This window comes from Mus pahari, chromosome 21, assembly GCF_900095145.1.
Source record: "Mus pahari chromosome 21, PAHARI_EIJ_v1.1, whole genome shotgun sequence".
Classification (NCBI taxonomy): domain Eukaryota; kingdom Metazoa; phylum Chordata; class Mammalia; order Rodentia; family Muridae; genus Mus; species Mus pahari.
Genome location: NC_034610.1, coordinates 24,694,767 through 24,718,470, shown reverse-complemented (window position 1 = coordinate 24,718,470; position 23,704 = coordinate 24,694,767). Strand labels below are relative to the sequence as shown.

The window sequence follows — 23,704 nt, the reverse complement described above, 5'->3', positions numbered from 1 at the left end:
TCTCTAACTGGATTAAAGATACCGTGAGGGTAACGACGAGTTTGTTCTTACGGCATATGTCTACCTTCCAGTTAATCACGACGCCTTATGTCTGGGCGCCTTTTGAACAACAAGGTCACGAAAGCAGAATGGCAGGGTGTCGAAGCTGGCGAGCAATCTCTGCTCTCCTTTTTGCAGAGAAAGAAAACCGCGGCCAAAGGCGAGGCTTGACTGGCCCGAGGTTGTGCCATGAGAACCTTCCAGAAGTTACCCAGGTCTCCCGCCCGCCAACACACATGCTCTATTTGCCTTAGCCACTCCAAAAACCTTCAAAAAACTCAGTCACACAGCTCGCTGGGGAACAAAGACGCACAAGCAACCTGCCACCCCCCAGGACTCCCGTCTGTTCCTGGGCAGGGCTGCCAGGCCAGGCTGCAGGAAGCTCAGTGAAGAGCCCCCGTGGGAACAGCAGCCAGATCTCTGTACGTGCCAGGGTCGCGTGGGGTGTGCTAAGACCCGAGTGGACTCCTGAGTGCCCGCGCAGCCTCTACCCACAGCACACCATCAGCACAATTTTGTGTTGCCCTGACACATCAAACTGAGACTGATGTCCCAGCTCAAGGACAAGCGGACCCCTCAGTGGAGATGCCTGTGCATGCCGCGGCTGCAGTGAACTCCATACCCCAGGTATTTGCCTCACATGCAAAGCAACAAATGTGCTGTAGGAAGGTGAGGGCTCACAGACAAGAAAACAAGCGGCAGCGACTGGTGGCTCCTCGGTCCTGTGGACTCTCCTGGTCACTCATTCTGCAGATGCAACTTCTTAGCGGGTCTCACGAGGACCTTCCACCCCTGGCATGAGGACCCTTACCAGATGGGAAAACTGAGGCCTGGAAAACGGAAGGACCTTGCTCCACACTGCTACTTTGTACAGCTGCAAAATGATTCCGGCGCGGTTGGAGTCCAGGAGGGCTTCACCGTAAAGGCTCCCCTTTTACTATAACCCATGGAGAACTTGGTTCCAGTCCATTGGGGTTTTTGTTGTTGTTTTTCGTTTTTTGGTTTTTCGAGACAGGGTTTCTCTGTGTAGCCTTGGCTGTCCTGGAACTCAGTCTGTAGACCAGGCTGGCCTCGAACTCAGAAATTCCCCTGCCTCTGCCTCCCAAGTGCTGGGATTACCGGCGTGCACCACCACTGCCTGGCCTCAGTCCATTGTTTTTTATCTTTTCTTTGAGACAGGGCTTCTCTGTGTAGCCCTGGCTGTCTTGGTCTGTAGATCAGGCTGGTCTTGAACTCAGAGATCCACCTGCCTCTGCCTCCCGAGGGCTGGGGTTAAAGGTATGTGCCACCAACGTCTGGCTTTAAAAATGATTTATTGGAGCCGGGCGTGGTGGCGCACGCCTTTAATCCCAGCACTCGGGAGGCAGAGGCAGGAGGATTTCTGAGTTCGAGGCCAGCCTGGTCTACAAAGTGAGTCCCAGGACAGCCAGGACTATACAGAGAAACCCTGTCTTGAAAAAAAACAACAACAAAAAAAGATTTATTTATTTATGTGCTTGGGAGTTTTGCCTGCATGTTTTGTCTGTCCACCATGTGTAGGCAGCGTCCTAGGACGCCAGAAGAGGGCGTCGGATGCTATGAAGCTGGAGTTATAGGCTGTCATTAAACACTGTAGATGCTGGGAAATGAACCGAGGCCCCATGCAGGGCCTAAAACGCTCTTAACTGTGGTGCCCTCTCTCCAGCCCCTCGTCTTGAGTATTTTATTCCATCATGTGACGCAGAGGAGGAGGTCTGTTGAAAAAAGACATGGAAGTTGAGCGCTTTCGTGACTTTGCCCCGAGCTGGGAAGGGATGAGCCCCGCACGAGGCACACCCAGAGCTCTGTAGCTTTTTCTTGGTGCCAGAGAAACACAGAAGGAGCCACTTCTAAAAGAACACAGTGCTTCTCCTTCTCGTCTTCTCACCTCCCCTGGGCCAGTGCCTGTGATAATTGGGAAGCAGAGTCTGTTTTTTTCTGGGACGGAACCAATGCTGGAAGGGTTGTTGATTGACAGCTGATAGACAATGTTCTCGAGGAAGATTTTCCTGTGCCGGGTGTTAAGCTGAGAACTGCACTAAACAACTTCAACAGCCTGCGTCCTGTTCAGGTAGAATTTACTACCTGTTCCCTCTGTGGGTCGCAGTCAGGCGGCCACGCGAGATGGTATCTCAGGTCCCTTCCAGCCCCATCACTCAAGGACTCTATCACGAAGAAAACACAGATCTGAAAACATTTTTTTTTTCTCCTCCAAACACTGAGGTGGGGTTATTATTCACACAGAGAAACGGGCTCGGAAGCAGAGATAAGTGGGTGAAAACAAGGAGCTTCGATTCTGGTCTCATCATCTCTGACCTAGTAATTCCACGGGGGCAAATTTATCTTTAGAAAGAGACACGGAAGGACAGAGCTGTGTGTGCAGAGGTCTGCTCTGTTCCCTGAGCACACAGAGGCCCTGCGGTGTGAGATAATACCCAGCACAAGAATGGGATGTAGTTACCTGGTGGTATCTATGGCAGTTTTAGTATCTACTTTTAGTTTTTTTTTGGCACACCACAATTTTTTTAAAAATTAAAGTTGTTGTTGTTGTTATTATCATTATTAAGGCTTCACTGTTGTCCAGGCTGATTTCAAAAGTGTGGAGTCTAAATGATGCCCCACCTCACTATCCTAAATAACTGAGACTACTCGTATGCCCACCATGCTCAGCTAGCTTTTTTTTTTTTTTTTTAATAAAAACAAAACCAAAAAAACCATAGCACTTCACAGATGCTAAACGTACGGAGTTGTAAAACTTTGGTCGCAGCTCTATGTCTATGTCCTGTGGGAGGGTTATAGACAAAACATCTCCAAGTCCACAGGTCTAGACACTGAAATCCTAAGCATGAACAAGCCTATGAAGAAGAGCACAGAAAGCAAGGTAAGACCTGGGAATCTCAGGCTAACATGGCGCGCTGCTGGCCTTCCTCATGCCTCCCGTGATGTTTCTGTTCTCGTCTCACCAGAAAACACGCCAATGCGTAAGAACACAAGACGGCAAGGATTAACGGTGCAAGGCCACATTAGATCCCAGAGGGCAGAGCAGCTCAAGCTGGGACTGAAGGACCAGGGCTTGCAGGCTGAGCCTGGCAGGAGCGAGAACATTTGCATGAGGATAGCCTATAAAACGGCGCAGGGATGCAAGAAGGAAGACGTTTGAATAGAAAGGAGGAAGGAAGGAAAGGAAAAAGCTCTCAAGTTCGTAAAGAGGTCTCCACCCCCGCGTAGACCAGAAACTGCTTCTCCGCACATCTCATCCCCGGAGGCCGCCCCTCACAAACGTGGCCGCTGCAGGACGGACGCGCCCCTCAGCAAGATGGCGACGCCGTAGTCCCGCCTCCTTCCGCCGCGCCGACCAATGAAAGAGAAGCACGAGGTCCTGCGCGTGCGCAGTGCGACTCGATGGGCTGGTCCAGCGCGAGGAAGACAGCGGGCAATATGACTAAAAAGAAGCGGGAGAATCTTGGTGTCGCTCAGGAGGTGAGGGGAGAAGTCGGGATCGGGTCACGTGGTTAGCCCCTGCGTTCCGACGCAGGGGCGTCGATCGGCCCGGCGGCTGCGAGGTCGAGGGCCGGAGGGAGGGAGCTAGGGCGACGTGGCTTTGGGAGAGGCTGTGAAGGGAGAGCCTCCCGAGGTGAGGGCCATGACCCGGAGGTGAGGGGTCACGAGGAGGAAGGCAGTGATGGAGCTGAGAACCCAGAGGTCAGGGGAGTCCCAAAGAAGACAGGCCATAGTGGGTATTCAGAGAGCCTCGGAGACTCAGGGAGACTTTAGCCGCAAGAGACAAGTGGGGACCAAAGGTGACGGGGACCTGTAGGTGAGGGACCTTCGTGGAGCTATTAAGACTCCAGGGTGAGTGCGAGGCTATTGTCCAGTACACTGCTAGTGCCTTAAACGTCTCCAGAGAGGGGAAGTTTTTCCTGCGGGGTTTCAGCCTTGTAGCTTGAGGATCTTTGGACATCTGCAGAGATTCCTAGAATTGGTGTTAGGGGAGGCCTTTAAAATAGTTTGTCATGCATGGAAAGAAAGCCGTCTGATGCATGTTTCGTTTGCATGTTCAATGAATCGTTGCATGTCCGTTATGCCCGTATAGACGAGGGAACTGAGGGTCTATGTGGAGTTCAGGGCATAGGTGGCGCATGGTTATAGTCCCAGGGCTCAGAGATCCAGCCTGGGAGACAGCAACACGGCAAGGAAACGAAAAGGCGGAAGCCAGCTTAAAGTGGTGGGTGATAGAGCAGAGAATGATGCTCAGGTGGGCTTCCCGGAAGTGGGGACTCGTTTCCTCTCAGTTGCAACGAAGGAATGTTCAGCCTGGGCCCTTAGGCCACTGGAATGTGACACAACACGCTTGTAGGTGACAGCATCAGGCGTCAATGTCAAAATATTGGGCGCCCTTGGGGCATCCTCCCAGAGGTTACCTATCTCCTCAGTGATCCTCAGACACTCATCATAGAGCTTGCAGAAGTGGAGGTATGACCGTTTCTTCCATCCCAGTAGGACCTGTTTTAGATAAGCTATGTGTGTCCGTGCTAATGCAGGCATTGTGTGTGGCGGTCCTCAGTGCAGAGCCACCTACATCTAAGGAAGTTCCACAATGTCTGCCTGCAAAAGGGTCAAACCAGCCCTGCCTGTTGACTGTTGACTCTTGGAGGGTTGGGGATGGCCACAGAGTCTCACCAGAAGTGTCCAGCCTCTCTCGGTACCACCCGTTGAGTGCACCTCTGATTTATTTGTGCATGGCCTCAGGGCTAGAGGAGACCTGGCTGTTTCAGTGGCTGTGGAGAAGCCCTTATTCCTGTTGGGTAAAGAAGGCCTTCCAAGTGTGGGGTGTTGGGGGAGGAGCGCCTGCACCCCTGTAGGTAGCCCCTCACAGTTCTCCAAAGTTCAATAAACTCACTAGGGTGAACTTAGTCAGAATCGTACCCTGCTGCGTTAAGGACTCTGGGCCCTGAACTGCCCCCTTTCTATTCCTATGAGCCAGGGTGCACCCCCACTACCTGCAGGGCAGCTGGGAATGGGCCGGGCTCATCAGCTCAGAGGCCACATGCTCAGCTGCAGTCTGATCACCAGGGGAATAGGGAGCAGATCTCCCTGCAGAGCACACCTCTCCTCACCATGAGGGTGTCAGGTGCCCAGAGCATGCCTGGCATAAGGTGGAGGAGGACAGACAGCGGCTCCTTCATCTCCCCAACCATTTAAATCTGTACCCTTCTTCCTGTTTTCATTTCCACATCTGTAATATGGAGGAGAAACTCCTGTCTTTTGTCAGGCTGACACAAATCAATCATTTACCTACCTACCTACCTACCTATCTCATCTGCCTCTACCTATGCTAGGGCTAGAGCCCAGGGCTGCCTGCCTGCTAGGCAAGTGATCTACCATTGAGCTACACCGTCAACTTTTGAAGTGTTTGAGTTTGACACAACGTGTATTCTCTTAGGGAGCAGATCTACCCATTTTGCAGCCTTAATGCATGGTAGGTTTTTTTGTCAGGTTGACACAAACTAGGGTCATCTAAGAAGAAGGACCTTCAAGAAATTGCCTCTGTCACACTGGCCTGTGGGCAAATCTGTGGGGCATTTTCTTGAGGAATGATTTGAGGTGGGAGGGCTTAGCCCACTGTGAGCAGGTGGTCTTGAGCAAGCTATGGGTTGCAAGCCAATAAGTAGCACCCTCCATGGTCTCCGTATCAGCTCCTGCCTCGAGTTCCCTTCAGGATGAACTATAAGCCTTGAGTTGAAATGAGGGCTGGAGAGACGGCTCAGTGGTTAAGAGCACTGACTGCCCTTCCGAAGGTCCTGAGTTCAATTCCCAGCAACCACATGGTGGCTCACAACCATCTGTAATGGGATCTGATGCCCTCTTCTGGTGTGTCTGAAGACAGCTGTGATGTACTCATATAAATAATATAAATAAATAAATATTTAAGTTGAAATGAACCCTTTCCTCCCCAAGTTGCTTTTGGTCATATTGTTTATCACAGCAACAGAAGCGCCAACCAGAGCGGATCCTGGGACCAAGATCATGGGTTACTGCGGTGGCAGAGCTGATCATGTTGAGGGGGGATTGTGGAAGCATTTGGAACCTGGGGCTGGAAATGCCATTAGTGATCAAAGCTTAATAAGCTGTTTGTGGGAGCCTGGAAAAGAACCAAGAGCAGCACAGACCATGGAGACCTGGCTTGTAACGTTTCAGGGCAAATACAAGACTCACACAGGACTGACGTAGCCGGTTTTGTATTAAGAACATGTATGTAGCTCTGGTCAGCTGTGACTGAAGAACCCACTGTGATTTAACAAGAGACCCGCACAGTAGGCAAGCCCTCTAGCACTGAGCTATATTCCCAGCACATTTTACCCCTTCAGTAACACTACACTCTTACAGATGTTTGCATGGGTGTTTTAAATATTGGTAAATATACAGATGTATAAACACGTATATCTTCGGTTTTGGCACTAAGATGACTTTTTGCTGGGATATTCAGGGTTTTGAAACCTGTAACCCTGGGCCTTCGCAGAGACCTGGCATCTGGCTGTTTCTCCGCTTCCTCTTCTGTTGCCCCTAGCGGGTCTTGAGTATTGAATGTGCACTGATGCTCTGTAGCAGTAGATATTGTCCTCTTATTAAAAGTCGTGCGCTCAGAGCTAGTGAAGTGGTGATTTAATCAAAAATGTTTGTTAATCTGACGAGTGCAATAAAAACCCACAAGTGAGACCTCAGCACCTGCAAGCAGCCCTTGCTTACTTGTTGTAATGAAACAATTACCAAGCAGGCGGCCCTCACCCGAGGGTGGCCATGGGCCAGCTGTGCCAGGTGGTCACCTCTAGGGTAGCCTCTAGGGTAGCCAAGCCCCCTTTTAACTCTCCAACTCCGCTTCCTGTGAGACTCAGTCAGAAACAAGTGACTGTGTGTTAGGTTCTGAGTGATGAGAAGTCACCACCCCAAGTTGGACAGGGAGAGTTTGGCCTGGTAGGAAACTTGCTTGCATTTTGAACTGTGATAGAAGCTGGCCTGCAGCATTCGGCCACTTGGCCTTAAGTTACTAAGTATGAGTCTCTGCTGCCTCCACCTTGCAGCACTCATGTTTGAACCCAGTGCCTTCTGCATGCTTGGAAGGTGCTCTGCTGGAGCTAAGTCCCCAGCCCACATCCTGAAGGAGATATCTTGGCTAGATTTGGTCCCTAGTACACAAGTCTTGTCTGTCGGGTTTCAGAAGACTGGAGTGTGTGTCTTAACACACATGGGAATGATGGGCTTGCTCCTGCCCTGGTTCAGAAGCGCAGCTCTGTTCAGTAGCTAGTACTTAATAGCAGGGCTAGTGTTTCTGCATACCCTTAACTGTGTCCATAGTCACAGCTCAGCTGTCACATTCACCCATAAATCAAGGCTCTTAACTAGCCAAGCATAAACTCCTAGGAGTCTCCCAGATGACATCTGGAACATCTCATTGCCCGGAGCTGAGTTGTGTGTGACCCTGGCTGTCAACAGACTTTTTTCCAACATCTGCAGTGCAGGTGAGCTGAGCTGAAGGGCTGGGTGTCGGCGCTGGGCTGGCCAGCTGACAGTGAGGGATAAAAGAACATGGGAAGCAGTGCCCCCTGGTTCTCAGCAGACAGACTCAGGACAGGACAGGACAGGTGGAGGCTTTGGGTAGGAAATGGTTTAGCCTGCATGAACTGTGACTAAGGTTAGTCTCGGAGTCCTAGGGTGAGCTGTGTACTAGCTGTGGGAAAGCCCCGAGTCTCCTGGGACAGGGCTAGAGGCAATGTTCTGGCTGGAAGGAAGTACTTACCCAGTTGGCCTAGGTGGCAGGAGGCAGTGTCGATTCTGGGTGGGTGTGGAGTTGCGGTCTGGCACTAACTGCTGCCTTGCTGGAGAGTCTGGCATGTGGGCTGTTCAGGGCCTGCTGACCATTAAGTGGGCCTCACCTGTTCAGGTGGAAGCGACAGGTCACTATTGGGCAGGTGATTCTCTCAGCAGCCTGCATCTGGCACCGCTCCACCTAACGGGGGTCAGGAGACTAAAACCTCATTACCTAACACTGCTGGATGTCAGCATGTGTGGAGTGGCTGTTTGCCAGCGTCCTAATTAATGAATTCATAAGGCACGGGGCTGATGCCAGCTCTTGAAAAGTGCTTTGAGCCTTTCAGCGATGGAGAAGCTTTTGCCAGTTTATCAAAAAATAGATCTGGGGAGAAAGAAAAGAAACCAAACCCCAGATTCCATTTTGGCCTAGAGCAGCTGAAGGCATAGGGCAAGGTCTGGCCTGCAGAGTGACTTCCAAAGCTGCATAGCTCCACCCTGTGCTGACCTTGGCAGCTCTCCTGGACCACTGCAGCCCTCATCCTCCTGAGCTGGGGTGGGTGGGGTTTGTGTTCAGATGGGCGGTCCCCTTTGCTGTCACTGGTCGCTGGGAGGCCCACTTTCTTGCACTGCTCTGCTTGGAAGAGAAAGTTTACCCCAGGCCTATTGATTTGGGGGGCTCTGGTGGTTTGCTTTGTTACCGACAGCTCTGAGAGCCTCCTCCACGGAAAATATCACTTAGCCAATGTCATGGGGATCAGCCATTTAGGTTTGAAGCTGGTTACCTGGGAGATAAGGTACATTGTCCCCTGTGACATGGCTGTGTGGCTTGGAGGCCACAGATGGAAAGCCCCATTGGTATTGCCAGGGACCATCTGGGTAGGCGGTCTATCGCCTTTACCCATTACAGTAAACATCCCAGGGCTCCTGATGTGTGAAAATGAGTGGATTTCTTGGACCAGATTCCCAGGCAGTGAATTAGAAGAGGAGGAAGCTTTGATGCCCTTTGGGGATGGAGAGGGTTTACCAGGCACTGCTAGCTAGCCCACACACTTCCTTCTCCAAACTCCGATGTGTTTTGTGTGCATTTGGAAGGGTACTTTGACAGTGTGGCAATGTGGGGGAGGGTGTTTGTGAAGGGACAGTCAGCTTAGTATGCAGACAGACACCAGGCTCCTGGCGCCTTGATCTCCCAGCACATGGATCACAGGCAGGTCCTTCCAGGCAGCGCATCTGTTGTGTGAAAAGAGACCAAGCACAGCCAGGCACAAGGTCACCCCGAGGAGAGCATCCTCAGCTGGGAAGGAAGCCAGACCAACAGACTTCCACAGGTTCGGGGGGCTGTGCTTGACTTTGTTTCTGAATGTCACTAATCCTTGCTGGTTGTAGACAGGAAGTGGGTGGGTGCTGGAGAAGAAGGGAGGAAAGTGCACGGACCTGGACCTAATCCCACCACCTTCCAGCTGTGGAACCTCTGCCAAGCTGCCAACCATCCCTGCTGGGAGTTGGCTCTCTGCACAGTAGTGACAGCCCCTTTGCAAGGCGGATGCAAAGTCAGACTGAATGTCTGCAGCTGCCCATCCTAAGGCACAGGGGTGGAAGTTACCTTCTAGGCTAAAAAGTCATGGCTTTCTGCTGTGGGGTGATGAGGTTAGGGGACACACCTGGATAAGCTGCTTCCTTACTGTAAGTCTGCCTGTCTGTAAGGTGTGGATGCTGGTTGTTTGCCGTCCTCCTCTGTGTGGAGGGTCTAGAACAGAGCTTGGCACCTGGCAGTGCTGCAGATGTTCCATGTGTTGTATCCACCTTGTGGACTCTTGGTTCCCAGTGCTACTCCTATGTCCTCATCCAGACTCATGACACCATCTAAGTCCTCAGTACCCAGCCAGCTCCTGGCCAGACGGGTGGAGCATGCCCCGGGACCACTACCTGACATGCCCCCAGGACCACTGCCTGACATGCTCCCAGGACCACTGCCTGACATGCCCCCAGGACCACTGCCTGACATGCCCCCAGGACCACTGCCTGACATGCCCCCAGGCAAGTCCTTCCCCAGCCTCCTGTCACTGGAGTCAGAATCTCCCAGGAGCCAAGGCCCTTGAGAGGCAGAAACCTCTTCCCAACCTAGAAGACAGAGTGGGCAGGTGGTGTGGCCTTGAACCAAGCTGCAGGGGAACCTCTGCCCTTTCCCACTAGAGAGCCTGGCCTTAGGTAGCTGCCGTGGCGGAGCTGTGGGCCAGGCATTGCCTTTCTGATGTCCAGGTGCTCTGTTGAGTGTTGTATTCAGTTTTTCACTCTCCTACTGGAGAGCCTGTGGCTCCTGCTGACTCCTACTTGTCAAAGGAATAAAAGCTGCCCATGCTCCTGCCGCAGCCCTAGAGCTGGCACCCCGTGGGGCCTGGCCTGACCTGTGCAGGGGCAGTTGTCTGTGCAAGTACCACGAGTCCCCACCTATTTGGGGCTTTGATCCCTGGAGGCTCCATCCTCTGAAAAGATGCCTCCTGGGGACTTGAGACAGATTTTACAGTTTCTCTTAACACGGTGGTTTTACAGTGCATAGGACCCCAGGGAGACTCGCCTAAAGCTCTGGGAGTAAGGCCCTATTCCTGAGTCGGGGAGGGGCTGTTAGTCTGGCCTGGGGCTGGGCTCTACAGCCCTCACCTGGAGCAGACAGTAGTGCTCAGAGCTGTGGGCTGGGGAGGGAAGCCTGAGGAGGCCCTGACATCCACTTCCAGCAGTTCTGCCCTCCCAGCACACTAAGCTATGCAGCTGGCTTGAGTCATGCTCAGCTGTAGATAGCCAACAGCCTCTGTTCTTACTCAGACTACAGTGCAGGCCTCACATGTAGGAACTATTCCACCAGTCTTGAGGGTTGTGCCCTCCCAGCTCCACCTTATCTGCTGCTTCTCCCCGGCCTCCAGACAGGTTTAGCTCCTGCCTAGTCACTGCTGGGTCCAGGCTAGTCTCTATAAGACCAAACTGCTCCACGGGGCGTACGTGGTGCCTCCGAGCTTCTCAGTGCCAGAAGTTTGCTAGCTCAGAACCTCCAGCTCCACCCTTGTGTCTCAGTGTCTCTGCTCCTTCAAGAAGACTGCCAGCCTGCTTAGCCACTGGTTCCTCTTCTCTCTGATCCACCTTGTTCCTGGGTGTGAACTTGGATGTTTCTCAGTCTACCAGGGGACACACATTTACCAGGGCCACGCTGCCCCCTTTAGTTCCAGGCTAGTCTCAGCACCTGAGTAGCCAGCGGCCACTCTTTCTGCCAGGCAGGTGCTCTGGGTGGCTCCATGGCCTTCCCTGTCCACTGGAATAGTCCCCATCTGTTTGAACGTCTTTCTGCCACATCCCCAGGATACCCATCCTACTGCAGCCCTACTGGGTGCCCGGGCCTCTGTGTTGCTGCTTTTCCTCAGAGGACTACTGGGCATCGGGACTCTGCCTGGGGCTCTGTTGGTCTCACCCTAGGGGTTCCTCCACACCTGGCCTTTGCCACTTGAACCTATCACAGCATCATTCCCCCAAGATTACAGAGGTTACCAATGTGCCATATTCTGGGCCAGCTGGTGGACTGACTCAGGGTGGAGGCCCTGCTGTCCCTCCTGCCCCTCTGTAGACAAAGGACCAGCCAGCTCCTGCCATGGAAGCTCCCTCCCGCCGCTGCCTGCCCATAGCAGCAGGGCTTCCCATGCCACCCTCAACCCCACTGCCCTCGTGGTCTTCCTCTCACCACAGAGCCAGTGAGTACCATTCTTTTAACAGCAGCTGGTATCAACTTCACCTGCGTGAAGTGCTCTTCTAAGCTCATCCTTACCCTCACAACTGAGATGTCTGTCACCTAAGGCACAAGCAGGCTTAAGGAGCCTGTCATTCATTCACAAATGACAAGTGACCAGTTAGTTACAGCTGGAGCCCTGTACTGCACTTCCCATGATATCCCATTTTTAAGCTTCCAGCTTTCAGTCCAACTGCTGGCCCAGCCCTGACCCTACTCTTCTAGAATCTTCCTGAGATCTGTCTCCTTAGTCTGATCCTAAAGCTCATAGCTGTTGGGCCTGGCTTCCTTTGGCCTGAGGGCAGGGAGGGAGTGACCCTTGGAGAACTATCAGCAGCCATAACCCATGTGCTTGAGAGCCTGACACTCCAACTGGGGACTTTCTGTAAGGTCCATTTTCTGGTCTTTTCTTGCCTTTTTGACCTGTCTTTTGGGTTAAGTCTGCTCTGCAGCCACCTATGTGGCTCCCAGTCACATCTAAAACCAGAATCAGGACCATCCCCCCTTCATGTCTCCACAGCCTGCTTCCTGGACTCTCTGCCCCATCACTACAGTTTCTGACTTTGCCTTCTGTAGCTGGTGTCTAGACCCCTTCTAAGGATGAATCTGCTGCTTGCTGAAAAGCCTCCTTCAGTCTCAGCACCCAGCCTCCTGCATCCCCCTCCCCCACTGCCTACAGGCCCTTATAAAGAGAACTTACTATTTAGAAGGGAATCAGAACTGTCAGCAGGACATAAATATTCATAGAGGGAGGTCAGAACTGAGTCCCTAAAACCTTGATTTGTGTTCACCCATTTAAGCCTCATTAAAAAGTGGCAAATGAAAGTGGGGATATTCAGTGTAACTGCAAATAAATTGGGCTTGTTCAGATAAAGGCCCCTGACTGCCAGCCCCTCAGGCCCTGTCCAGAGCATGAAGGCAGAGCAGCTTGGCCATGGCCTCAGCTGTAAGATTGCTCAGCAAGAGCACCTGGCCTTGCTCCGGGGCAATTACCACTTGTTTGGGCACCTGGGCACTTTCCAGAGGCATTCAGGGATGGAAATCCTTAACCTGATCCCTCCCAGGCCCTGCCCAAAGAGCTGCAGGGAGAACTGAACCTGATCTGGACATCTGGAGCAAGCTGCATTAGCTGTGTGCAAGCACAGCTGTTTTCTTGTTTTAGTGAGCCCAAGGTTTTCAGAAGTCAGTAGTTTAAACTCCTAATAGTTTGTCCTTGTCCCCGGCCCTTCAGTCCATCCACACTGAGGTGCCACTCACTCCAGCCACAAATAGGAAGACTGTAGACCAGGCCTTTTGGGCACAGAGGTGGCAGGTGGCCTAAGAAGCTGAGGGCTCAAGCATTCTTGGGGCCAGGCAGTCATAGAGGCCAGAAGTGCCTCTATTAGAAGTACCTCTATTGTCCCCAAGCCTGGCTCTCCTGTGTTCACCTCCCTACAGTGCAGTTCAAAGGTGGCTGTGGCTTCTCTGGGGACCACCTATCTACTGGCTGAGGCTGGTATTCATCAGCAGAGAGATGGTACAGTTAACCATGAGGTAACCTGGATGCTCTGCAGGTTGTTCCCACTCATAGAGCCCTCCTGACCCCACTGCAGGAAGGAGCTGACCCAGGGTTGTGTGAGATGGCTGTTGGCCAGGGAAGGCAGGGGCCCAGACACTTACCTTTCCTGATTCACAGCCCAGACAAGTGGCCTGGGACATTCAGACTCTAAGCAACCTGCTTAGGAGGCAAGAGTCTTCCAGGGGTAGCTCCAATAAGGAGTGGGGCTGAGACCGGCAGAAGGGCCTGTGACTCCTCAGAAAAAAAGATTTCCCTATCCTTCCACCTGCTGTCTCTCCTGGGGATATGGGTGAAGTCAGAGACGGAAAAAGAGTGTTATAGGGACCTAAGGAGCCTTCAACACATCCAACTGCCCAAAAGCAAGGTGCTAGCCAGCCAGCCAGCTGAGACCCAGCCAGAGACCACTTTAGACACTTAGAGACCAAGTGAAGGCCAGGCGCATGACATGGCACAGGTGTGGATAGTCGTTTTCCCACAGCTTGGGTGTTTCCCCTGAGATCACAGCTCTGAACTGACGGAGTGAGCAGGAGAAGGCACGGCTGGCAGCTCTCCGGCTTTCAGGAGCTTGGCTACTTTGCCATTGAGTTTTGCTGACCTTGGCAACATTTCTGCCCAAGAGCCACATCAGAGAGAAACAGAAGTGGTTTTAAGTTGCATTGTTTCGCCAATCTTTATTGATTCTCAGAAAAATGTCTCTTGTGACAACACAGACTGCACTGTTAGGATATCTCCAGGGAGGCACCCTTGACACTTAACCCCTGCCACGCCACGCGGAGTGCTCGGGACCGCCCCGCAGTGCTTTCTCCCTCGAGTACACCATAGGGAGAGCGCTACAGGGTGCCAGGCTCTGGTGCAAACAACTGGTGCCCTGTTCCTGCGAGACAGCTAACCTGTGCCCTGCCCAGTACAGACATGGGGTGCACGGGCAGAGTGGGGGCCCTAAAGGTGAGTACCTCTGAGGTGCCAGTGTCAGGAAAGCTCTGTGCCTGTCTTTCAGATTGACGGGCTAGAGGAAAAGCTGTCCCGGTGTCGGAAGGACCTGGAGGCCGTGACCTCCCAGCTCTCCAGGGCAGAGCTCAGTCCTCAGGACAGGTAATGCCTCCATTCAGTCACAACCCTCTAAGCCAAGGCAGAATGGTCCCTAACTGTAGAGTTTCAACTCCTGTGCCCTAAGTTTTTGACTTCCTTATTCAAACAGACAAGAATTACTGCTTCTCTGATTAAGACAGGAAAAAAGGGTCTGAGTTGTAAACTCCTTCCCCACAGGAGGTCTCTGGAGAAGGAGAAGAACACCCTCATGAACAAAGCCTCCAAGTATGGTAAGCAAGTTCCCTCCTGGCGTCAGCCTGGGCCTGGCACCTGGCAAGAAAATGGGGCGCTTTTTTTTTTTTTGGTCCAAAGGAGGAAGCAGGACAAGAGATCTGTATTCTTTGGGGTATCTGGGCCATGTCCAGAAAAAAGGCCCACGTCTACAGACACTGGATTCTGCATCTCATGTCCCACCCCACCAGAACAACCTAGACTGGGTGCCCTCCTCACTTGGGGCAGGAAAGGCATTCTGTGGGTGGAGCAATGCTGCCACCTTCTGGGTGCTGGAAGTAGAGCCAGGTAGAGCCCGGTACCCTCTGCCCTAAGGCTAGAACTGTGGTCTGCAGAGAGCTCTTCAGATGTACCCCATCCCACCTCTACTCAGCCCAGAGCGGGCCGCCAGTTCTCCTCCTAGTCCAGTGCACAGCTAGAGGTGGTGGCCAAGGTAGAACCTGTACCCAATAGAGCAGCTGAATTCAGGAGCAGTGTGAGCAGAGGAGGCCCAGCTGTCCTGAAGGCTGAGCACGGCAGAGCTATCCGTGGCAGGCTAACACATGCCTGCTATGGCTTTCAGAGGTGGCCTCACCTCACACATGCCATACTGTACTCGCAGAGGAGTGGTTGAGCAAGTCAGGCCTGCCCTTAGGTCTAGGTCTAGCTAAAGGGTTGCGAGGGTGACAGTGGCTGGGAGGGGACGCTTCTTTCCATCAGAGTGTCCGTCCTGGGAAGCAGGAGCAGCTAGATGGGCCCCAGTGTTGTTTTGTTTCTATCTTTTCCTCCCAGAGAAAGAGCTAAAGCTGCTTCGACAAGAGAACCGGAAGAACATGCTCCTCTCGGTGGCCATCTTCACTGTCTTCGCCCTGCTCTATGCTTACTGGACTATGTGAGTCAGCCATCTCCAGCCAAGCAGGTTCCCTCCCACTCCCCATCCAGAGACCAAGCTCACACAGAGGTGGGGGCCTGTCCCCTGGGGTTGTGCCACTGTAGCAGAAGTGCATGGCACTGCTTCCTTCTGCTTAGTAGAGGGGCAATAAAGAGCCCCAGGCTCTGCTATCTGCTATTTCCTGCTGACAAGGTGAGAGTTAGCAAGGGAGGCACTCTTGTCTCAAAGATGAAGGGATGTTCCAAAATTCTTATGTACAATTCAGGAGGAAGGGAGACGTGCAGCTGGGAGGGCAAGCACTATGCCTGCCACCTGCAGCTCCAGCCTGCCCTGCCCTGTGACTATTACCACTGAACCAAATGCAGCATGCATGGGAAAAGGTGGCTTGGGCTTGAAGTGGAGGTTCCAGGGGTGTGTGGAATGACCTCCTTTTCCAGAGACAGGCAGGGCCAGGGAGGCCTGCAGGTGCCTATGGCCAGTAAGAGCTATGGCAATGACCAGACTGACATGGTGACAAGAGCCAGTGAGTAGGGTGGGAGTGAGGAGGAGGAGGCGGCGGCCAGTCAGGAGCAGCTCTCTAGGATTCTCCCCTATCTCCACACACAGTAGAGGGCCCTAAGGGAGCTCACTCAGGAGCCCACCAAGTAAAACCAGGCTGTGAAACATGAAGACAGAATCGGCTGGAGGGAGCCCACCAACGTATGTGATGGTCAGGTGAAGGAGTTCTCACCTGGGGCTCCTGCACAATGTGGCCTCTTGTGGAGGCGGCTAGCCAGTCAGCAGAAGAGCCTTTCTCCTATCTCGTCTAGTGACAGTAATTGGTCTGAAGCCTTGCTATGTTAGTCACACAGACTGATCCTGGACTGCCACAGTGCTGCCATGGAGTGAGCTGTGTGGTTTATGCAAGAAAAGGGACCCTCCCCACCCTCCTAGGGTGGTGAGCTCCTTTGCCCCCAAGTCCTGCTTTATACAGGAACTGCACTTTGATGAGCCTCTGGGCTCCCTGTCTAGTAGATGGCAGTCTCAGGAGCTGGAGAAGCTTGGCTTCCACAAACACTCCCCTTCCTCAGCCACACAGCACTGTGGATAACAGCAGCCCAGCACAGAGCCACACGAACAGTAAAAATATGTTTAATGATCCAAGATTCTGTAAGACACACTGATAGACCCAGAACTGGGTGCAAATATGGCATCCTAGCACTTGCTGCTAGGATTGGGGTTGGGGGCTGGTGGAAGGGACCTCCCATGGTGGAGTCAATTCCAACCTCACAGGTGCCTCAGTGCCCTATCTCCATGGAAACCAGTCTGGCACTGGCATGGGGCCCTAGGGAGCCTGCATGAACATCTCTTGAAAGAGATTTCCCATTAGAAACAACCACAGATGCCCTCCCCAACCCAAAGCTGTTGCTATTCCTCCCTCTTACAGAGACAGGAAATGGAGTGACTGACTATCCACAAATCAAAGCAGATTGCTATGTACCTCCTACTGGAGAGGAAGGAGCAGCTGGAGCCACGGCTAGCTCAGCACTCTGCCAAGAGCTTCAGGTGGCCTGGACTGCTAGAGTAACTTTCTGTTACTGCCAAACAGGAAGTCAAAGGGCAGGTTTTTAGACTGCTCTCCCCCTGGAGCTGCCCAGTGCTTACACAGAGGTGGAATCTCAAGGAGCAGTTTTACCCAGTACCCAAAGCTCTGATGTTTGAAAGGTACTGGGTCCACACTCCTTCCTGACCTGCCAGGACAAGCTCCAGGATTGGGGTGAAGAAAAGACCATAAGAAACAACTTTGATTGGTACGACAGCTGCTCCTGGCCAGCGTTGTGATGGAGGGCCTCCACATTTGGCTGGCCTAGTAGAAATGGGGCAAAACATTTGCCCCATTTCTGACTGCTATCGAGGGCAGTAAATGGAACTCAGAAGACCGAGTCTAAAAATTCCAGAGGGAATGACTCTGACAAGTCCTAAGCACTGACCTGCCCTTGAGCAGCTGCTTTTAAGGTTAACTCCTGGTGGTGCCAGGTCTCAGACAGCACAGTTTCACAGATGTGTCCTAAGGCCTCATAGAGCTCCTTGGGAATGGGGAGGAGCCCATCTCCCTTACGATCAGGGAGAACAGTCCTAGATCCTTTCCAAGAGGCCCCACCTTAAGAATGACAGGACATTCATCAAGTAGAAACCCTAAGGACCTAGAGGATTGTGACTCTGGATGAAGGAAAGGACATCCTCCTTGGACAGCTTGTCTGGATCCTGGGGCTTCTGGGAGTCACGCATATGGAAGCCATCTCCCCATTCCCAGAAGAGCCGGCTGTAGTAGCAGGTACTATAAAGGGGTGGGGGAAGAAGCCATCAGAGTGCTGTATCTAGGTGGTGCAGGACCAAGAAACCACTAGCACGTTGTCCCCAGATAGGTGCTTTTATACTGGGTTCTGTCAATGACTCAAGTTGAGAGATGCCTCTCTGGCATCTAAAGATTCCACCCAGTAGGTCCCAGCTCCTCCCATGCCGCCAAGAACTAACTTGCTGCCACAACCTGCATCCAGCTAGAATACTGGTGTTCCTAGCTCACCTGTTCCACTAAGGTCAGTATTAGCTAGCTACAGAAACAAGTGCTCGTGGCTAATTTGAGGCCCTATTGGGGCTACGATAGAAGCTCATGTCCAGCAGCAAGCTGACCAACATATCTTGAGGAAGAATACCTGAGACCTTGAGTCATAAGGGGCAAGCTTTCTACATGTTCCTCCAAACTCTCTGGCAGGTTCCCCTCCACCACCTAGCCAGTCAGCTCTCTACCTAGAAGCTGGACGAATCAGGTCCACACTTCTTTCTGCATGGCAGTGATGGGTTCCAAGCCAACGGAGGGCTACTTACTGAAAGGGGGCAATGGATTCTGTAGGGAGAGCATAGACGGACTTCTGGGTTTTCTTATTGTAGAAGAACTTCCTGTTATTGCTCTTGCTGAATCCCATGGTCCATGGCTCTGAGGGAGACAAGGGCAGGCACTCAGGACAGTCCCCACAGGGATGCCCATCCTTTCTTCCCCTGCCTAGTCCCTTCAGCTTCCAATGGCCACACCCAAATGGCAGATTATAACCTCCCCAAGGCCTAGCCTGATCCTCAGCACTACACGGGTGACATCTCCAGCCTGTAGGGGTACATAGTGGAGAGGCCATGCTTGCCTGCTGAGAATACCTTATGGGCATCTACAATTTCATCTCTCCCTGCTCCCAGCCAAAGGCCAGAACAGGCCCAAATGGGGTGTTTCCAGCAGGTACCTCAGGAATTGCCAGCTGACTGCTGTCCACCTCAACAAGCAAGTCTGAGTCAAGTCCCCCTTGCTGGCTAGGGGCAGGAACAGTACCTACCATTTACAGTCCTGACAATGTAGACACCTGTGGGTACGAAGTGCCGGTCGTCACGTCCTGTGTAGCTGAGCTTTGGGGTGCCGCCAGAGCCTTTGATGAGCTTCATCTCTAGCCTGGTCTCCCCAAATGGACGGGCATCCAGGAAGCACATGCACAAGGACAGGGTTGGCATGCTAATGTCAATCTGAGGCTGTCACAGTGACACTAATCCCACTATTCTATCCTGGCTTGGCAGAAGAAAACAAGGCACAGATCCTTAAGCATACTGCTCCGAGCCGTGCTAGGGAGAGCTGTGGCAGAGCTGAGGGTAGAGCACAGGCTCTGCACGCCAGTCAAGCAGCATGTGCAGAGGTACTGCCCCACAACTGTGCCAACGGGAAACCATAAACCAGTTGCACCACTTGGTCTGCAGGTGATGACTATGGAGCTCTCACAGTGGGACTCATTTGCTGAGTGTGGTAGGCACACTAAGGGCATATAAAACACATATATGCCCACTGCCCACTCTGGGCTCAGTCTGTGAGTTGAGATTTAGGGTTTCAAGCATCTTGCATCATCTCTACTCCTTACAAGGACAATCTTAGCTATTCCAGTATTAATTTTGACCATACTTCTGCCTGACATAAAGTTACCCTGCCTCCTTCCCCAATAGGTGCTAAGCTAGCTCACAGCTGGGACTCACCAGGATATCAGTGAGAGGGAGTATAAGTGTATGGTAGGCAGTGCCAGGGCCAGCTCTATAACCCACCCTGTAGATAAAATGAGTCTTGACTCCGCTATACATCCCACCACCAATCTAAAGCATATGTATAAGTTACTCACCTGACAAAAATCTTCTCCATCTCTTCTAGCCGGTACACCTCCTTCACCCTGTGAGCAGAGTAGATGACAGAGCTTCCTGGGATGTGCTCGTGAAAGGCATGATAGGGAGGCCCACACCTGCCCTTGTCCTCAGACCCTCCCTGCAACCAGCAGCCCACAAAAATGAGGCTGCTGAGACGGTACTATCCTACAGCCTGCCTAGGTTTCAGAGCTACCACACAGGCCCCTGGGACTGCACCCAGTAGCTGGGATTCATCAAGAAGTCCTGAAGACAGGTTTGTTAATAGAGGGGAAATGTTGCAGGCACATTTCTCTAACCATGCTCTTATCCTCAGGTAACCTTCACTGACACTACAGGCCACAGGTCCTGGCTACATCTACGTCGATGTTAGGTCTCCCCACAGCTTAATTAAATAGCCCTGGTAGTCCTATTCTTGTAGGCACAGACTTTAAACAGGGAATAAGGTCTAGTCTGAGGTCCAGCCCTCCACATGTCGGGGTACCAACCTGCCTTGGGAACTGCTCCTGAGTAAGCTGCCTGTTGAAACCAGCAGGCAGGACCTCATACAACACAGTTATTAAGCTCACTTTGAGACTGTCCTGCATCCTCAATGCTGGGTTCAATCCTAAGTTTCTTGATTAGCGTTACCAACACTTCTGGCTAATGTAGGACTACGCACCATACCCTCCAGTGCTCTAAGAGCCTCTGACCTGGAGGAGGCAGTCGGCTCCACTTACCCTCCCTCCTCCTGCCTGGAACTTTCCCTAATGCTTACTGTTGACAGGACCCTCTATCCTTAAGCACCAAGTTTCATAGTCAAATCCCCATTCCATGCAGTTAGCTAAGAATGCTCAAATGTGAATGGGTTACTCACAGGCAGACATGTGCATCTCAAATGAGGAAATCTTAGCCCATCCTGCCACCGCACCCTGTCATGCCACAGAGGAGAAGCAAGCAACAGAAAGCCCCAAGCCCACAACATACTCACCTGATAGGATTCATGTCAGGCCGGCTGGGCTTAGAGACTGCTTTCACAAATTTCTCAGCAAGCTGAATTCTATAATCCAAACATAATCCTTAGAGGCAAGGCAGGGACCTTACCTGTGCTAAGGTATTTCCACCAGACAGATGAGAGGACCCAGACCTACACAAACCATCCAAATGGCAGCATTCATGCCCCCAGAGCCCAATCTGCCCTCTGGATTCTGACCTCTGATTTTCCTAAGGTGTCCTTATGCTGTGTTCAGTCATCTCCATGAGGACTTCAAGTGTTACAGTGCACACATGCTCTGTCACTCTAGCCCAGGTACACTAAACAGACTGCCCACACTCTAGCCATGATTTTTAAGAAGAAACCCTCCTTCTTCAAACAAGATCACCCTGTTCAGTCTTTACACAAAAGTGACCTCAGTAATCCGTGCAGCTGTGGCCTGGCGCGATGCGCTAGAATCTGACCGCTAAGGCCCACGTCTCAGCGAATTGCGAGGCCGACTGGTCTTTCCTCCAGCCTTTGGGCCCAGCCTGTGTGGACACAAGTAGTCCTGCCCTCCCTGCCCTAGGGCCCCGGCACACCGCTGGTTGAAGTGCTGCTCCCGGACGTCACTGCCATTCAGCACCAGGACATCAAGGATGTGGATTGCACTGATCTTCCGCTGGGCCTTCCCCTACAACGACAAGCATGCTGTCTGCTGTGCAGGTGCGGGCCTTTGGCCTACTCTGCCTACCATGTGTGCCATGCTGGTGTTCAGCCACCCATAGCTAAGCTGGGGAAAGGCTGCATCTAGCCTCCCTGCCAACTGGTCCTGAGCAGGGGCTAGCTTGAGCTTGAGAGCAGGCTTTAGGGATGAGAGCCCTCATGGACCTCAAATCCGCGGAGACGGCTGCCATGCTTGCTCTAGCCAGAGCTAGCCTCCCACTGTGGCCTGTTTACACGGAGTATTCTGAATGTCACACCTACCCTGTAATAACTCAAAGCTCCCCCAAAATGGCAGGTCTCTCCTTTCCTAAGGGATTCTTGGTTATGAACTAAATTGGCTACTAAAAACACCTAGTGGGATCCAAGGACTGAAGACAGACTTTCTGAGTCTGCCCCTTCCCAGCCCCTCCCACAGTACAAGGCCTTAGAGGGGATTATCCTACCACAACATAAAACCAAACTCAGGTGAAAGGCTAGTCTTCACAGACCCCCATCCCCTGCTGACCTCCCCTTTCAGCTCATGCACAATCTCCACACACAGCAGTGTGTCCCGGGGCAGCTCTGTCTTTAGGTCCAGTTTCACCCAACGGTCGGACTGGCGGCCGTCCCAAGTGTAGATCTGGGACTTCTGCAGGCAGAGAGAGGGAGGGTATGGAGACTAAGGAATGGAAGGCTTTGTTCTCAAAGGAGCTTTCTTCACTTGGCAGCTCCAAGCAGACAAAGACTGGCTAATTTCAGGAACAAATGTCTAGGGGAGATGAGTTTTATGACATTTCTCCACCCCCACCCAGCAAAAGACCTTCATCAAGTTCAATATCCATGTGGAGGTTAGGATTATAGGAAGAAGAGAAAGCAACAAGAAGAAGCGTGGACACAAAGAAGTGACTGGGGAGAAGTCAACTCCAGGATGCAGGGTAGGAGAGCACAAAGGCTGCCTAGTCAAGAAAGATGTGAAGCTAACAGGTCCATGATCCCTCCTCCCATCAGCCCCTATGGCCCAGAAGAAGAAAGGGGGTCTTCCTGACAGTCAGTGGATGGCAGGGGTGGGACTGCAGAGACCTAGCCACCCAGGATCAGCCAGATGGCCTACTTACTGGCTCTGCATTTCAAGAAAAGCACCAGCCTTCCCTTCAGCCAGGCAAGGTTAGGCAGTGGAAAAGAAACAAACAAATGAAGAAACAAAAGCTTGAGTGGGCGCTAAGTCTGGGCAAAAAAGGAAGTAAGGTTTCGAGGAAGACCTTTTTGATGCCAACGGAACGAACACATACAGCGTGGCCAGAAGCTGTCTATATCTAAACACAGAGGGCACTGCCACCACCCCAAGCCAACAGGAGGCCAGCTGCTTGCTGACTTACCCCCAGGCCCAGGAGGAATTTCTGCTCGCTGCCAGACACCATGCAACGATACTCCAACACGGGACGGATCTTCTCCAGGGTTTTGGCAGTGAGCAGTGTGGGCTTGTAGCTGAAGATGTTGATGTCAGTGTCCTGCGGCATGGATCAGAGAAAGCGCTGCTGGGACAGGCTGGCAGGAGGAGGACAGGGGTCCTCTGCTCTCAGAAGCAGGCTCCCTGCACCCTCTTCTCTACCTAACTCATCACTAAATAGCATCTATGCTATCCATTTCAAGTACTCCTTTAGGACCTATTAGGAGAGACTAAGAAAGAACACAGAATCCAAAGCACAAATGGATTTACCAGGGAATGTCACTAGAATAGGTAGCTACACTTTCAGTGACACCGAAAGCGAGGATTGTCCAGCAGTTGGCCTGAGAGCAGAGGAATGATCTCTCTACCCCATTCAGAAAAGTCTTGAACCTCATTCTTTAGTATTTGACCCTCACAAAACCAACACACTGGCCACAACTAGGTCAGCCTCAAGCGATGCCCTAGAAAAAGCTGGAGGCTAATGGCGGAAAAACTCAAGACTAGCTCACCAAAAACAGGATGGAGAAGATGGTTCAGGCCAGCCCAATGTGGCTCCTTTACAGTTCTCCTGCCTCAGATCATCCCACTATCCTATCTCCCCCATATACAAATCCCCTATGACCCTACATTTTAAAGAACAGGTAACATATTCAAAGCTTCTTTCTATAATACACTTAGAGCTCTCGGAAAACATATTTTAAAGATATAGGACTATACCGATTTTAGTAAATAAGATAGATTGACTTTATAGTGTAGATGATGAAAGGATATAAATAAAAGGAGTTAGTATTTGCTATTCAAAGAAAGAGCAGTTAAGATATTTTCTGTTTGTCTGGAGCGTTTTAAAACTGCAAATACTGCATGTTTGTTTTGGAGGAGACAGTCTTTAGATCTTTGAATTGGAGTTATAGGAGTGATAATGAAGCCGGGCATGGTGGCGCACGCCTTTAATCCCAGCGCTCGGAAGGCAGAGGCAGGCGGATTTCTGAGTTCGAGGCCAGCCTGGTCTACAGAGT

General features: G+C 52.0%; 2 protein-coding genes across 2 annotated transcripts in view; one reads left to right on the top strand and one right to left on the bottom strand.

Moving 5' to 3' along the window:
• Window positions 1-3,459: 3,459 nt before the first annotated feature.
• Window positions 3,460-15,592, top strand: Ccdc167 (coiled-coil domain containing 167). The gene is made up of 4 exons (XM_029532780.1): window positions 3,460-3,537; window positions 14,191-14,285; window positions 14,460-14,512; window positions 15,285-15,592. Exons 1-4 carry the CDS (start codon window positions 3,460-3,462, stop codon window positions 15,386-15,388), a joined length of 330 nt encoding a protein of 109 aa, XP_029388640.1. The 3' UTR covers window positions 15,389-15,592.
• Window positions 15,593-16,498: 906 nt separating this feature from the next.
• The window catches only part of Cmtr1 (cap methyltransferase 1), a 42,877-nt gene continuing 35,671 nt past the window's right edge, over window positions 16,499-23,704 (bottom strand). The window contains exons 17-24 of the mRNA XM_021220876.1: window positions 22,618-22,749; window positions 21,768-21,890; window positions 21,139-21,230; window positions 20,555-20,623; window positions 19,566-19,613; window positions 18,744-18,856; window positions 18,250-18,358; window positions 16,499-17,701 (exon numbers count right to left, since the gene is read on the bottom strand). Of these exons, the coding sequence (XP_021076535.1) occupies window positions 17,560-17,701; window positions 18,250-18,358; window positions 18,744-18,856; window positions 19,566-19,613; window positions 20,555-20,623; window positions 21,139-21,230; window positions 21,768-21,890; window positions 22,618-22,749 (828 nt within the window). The 3' untranslated portion in view covers window positions 16,499-17,559. The remainder of the gene's footprint in view (window positions 17,702-18,249; window positions 18,359-18,743; window positions 18,857-19,565; window positions 19,614-20,554; window positions 20,624-21,138; window positions 21,231-21,767; window positions 21,891-22,617; window positions 22,750-23,704) is intronic.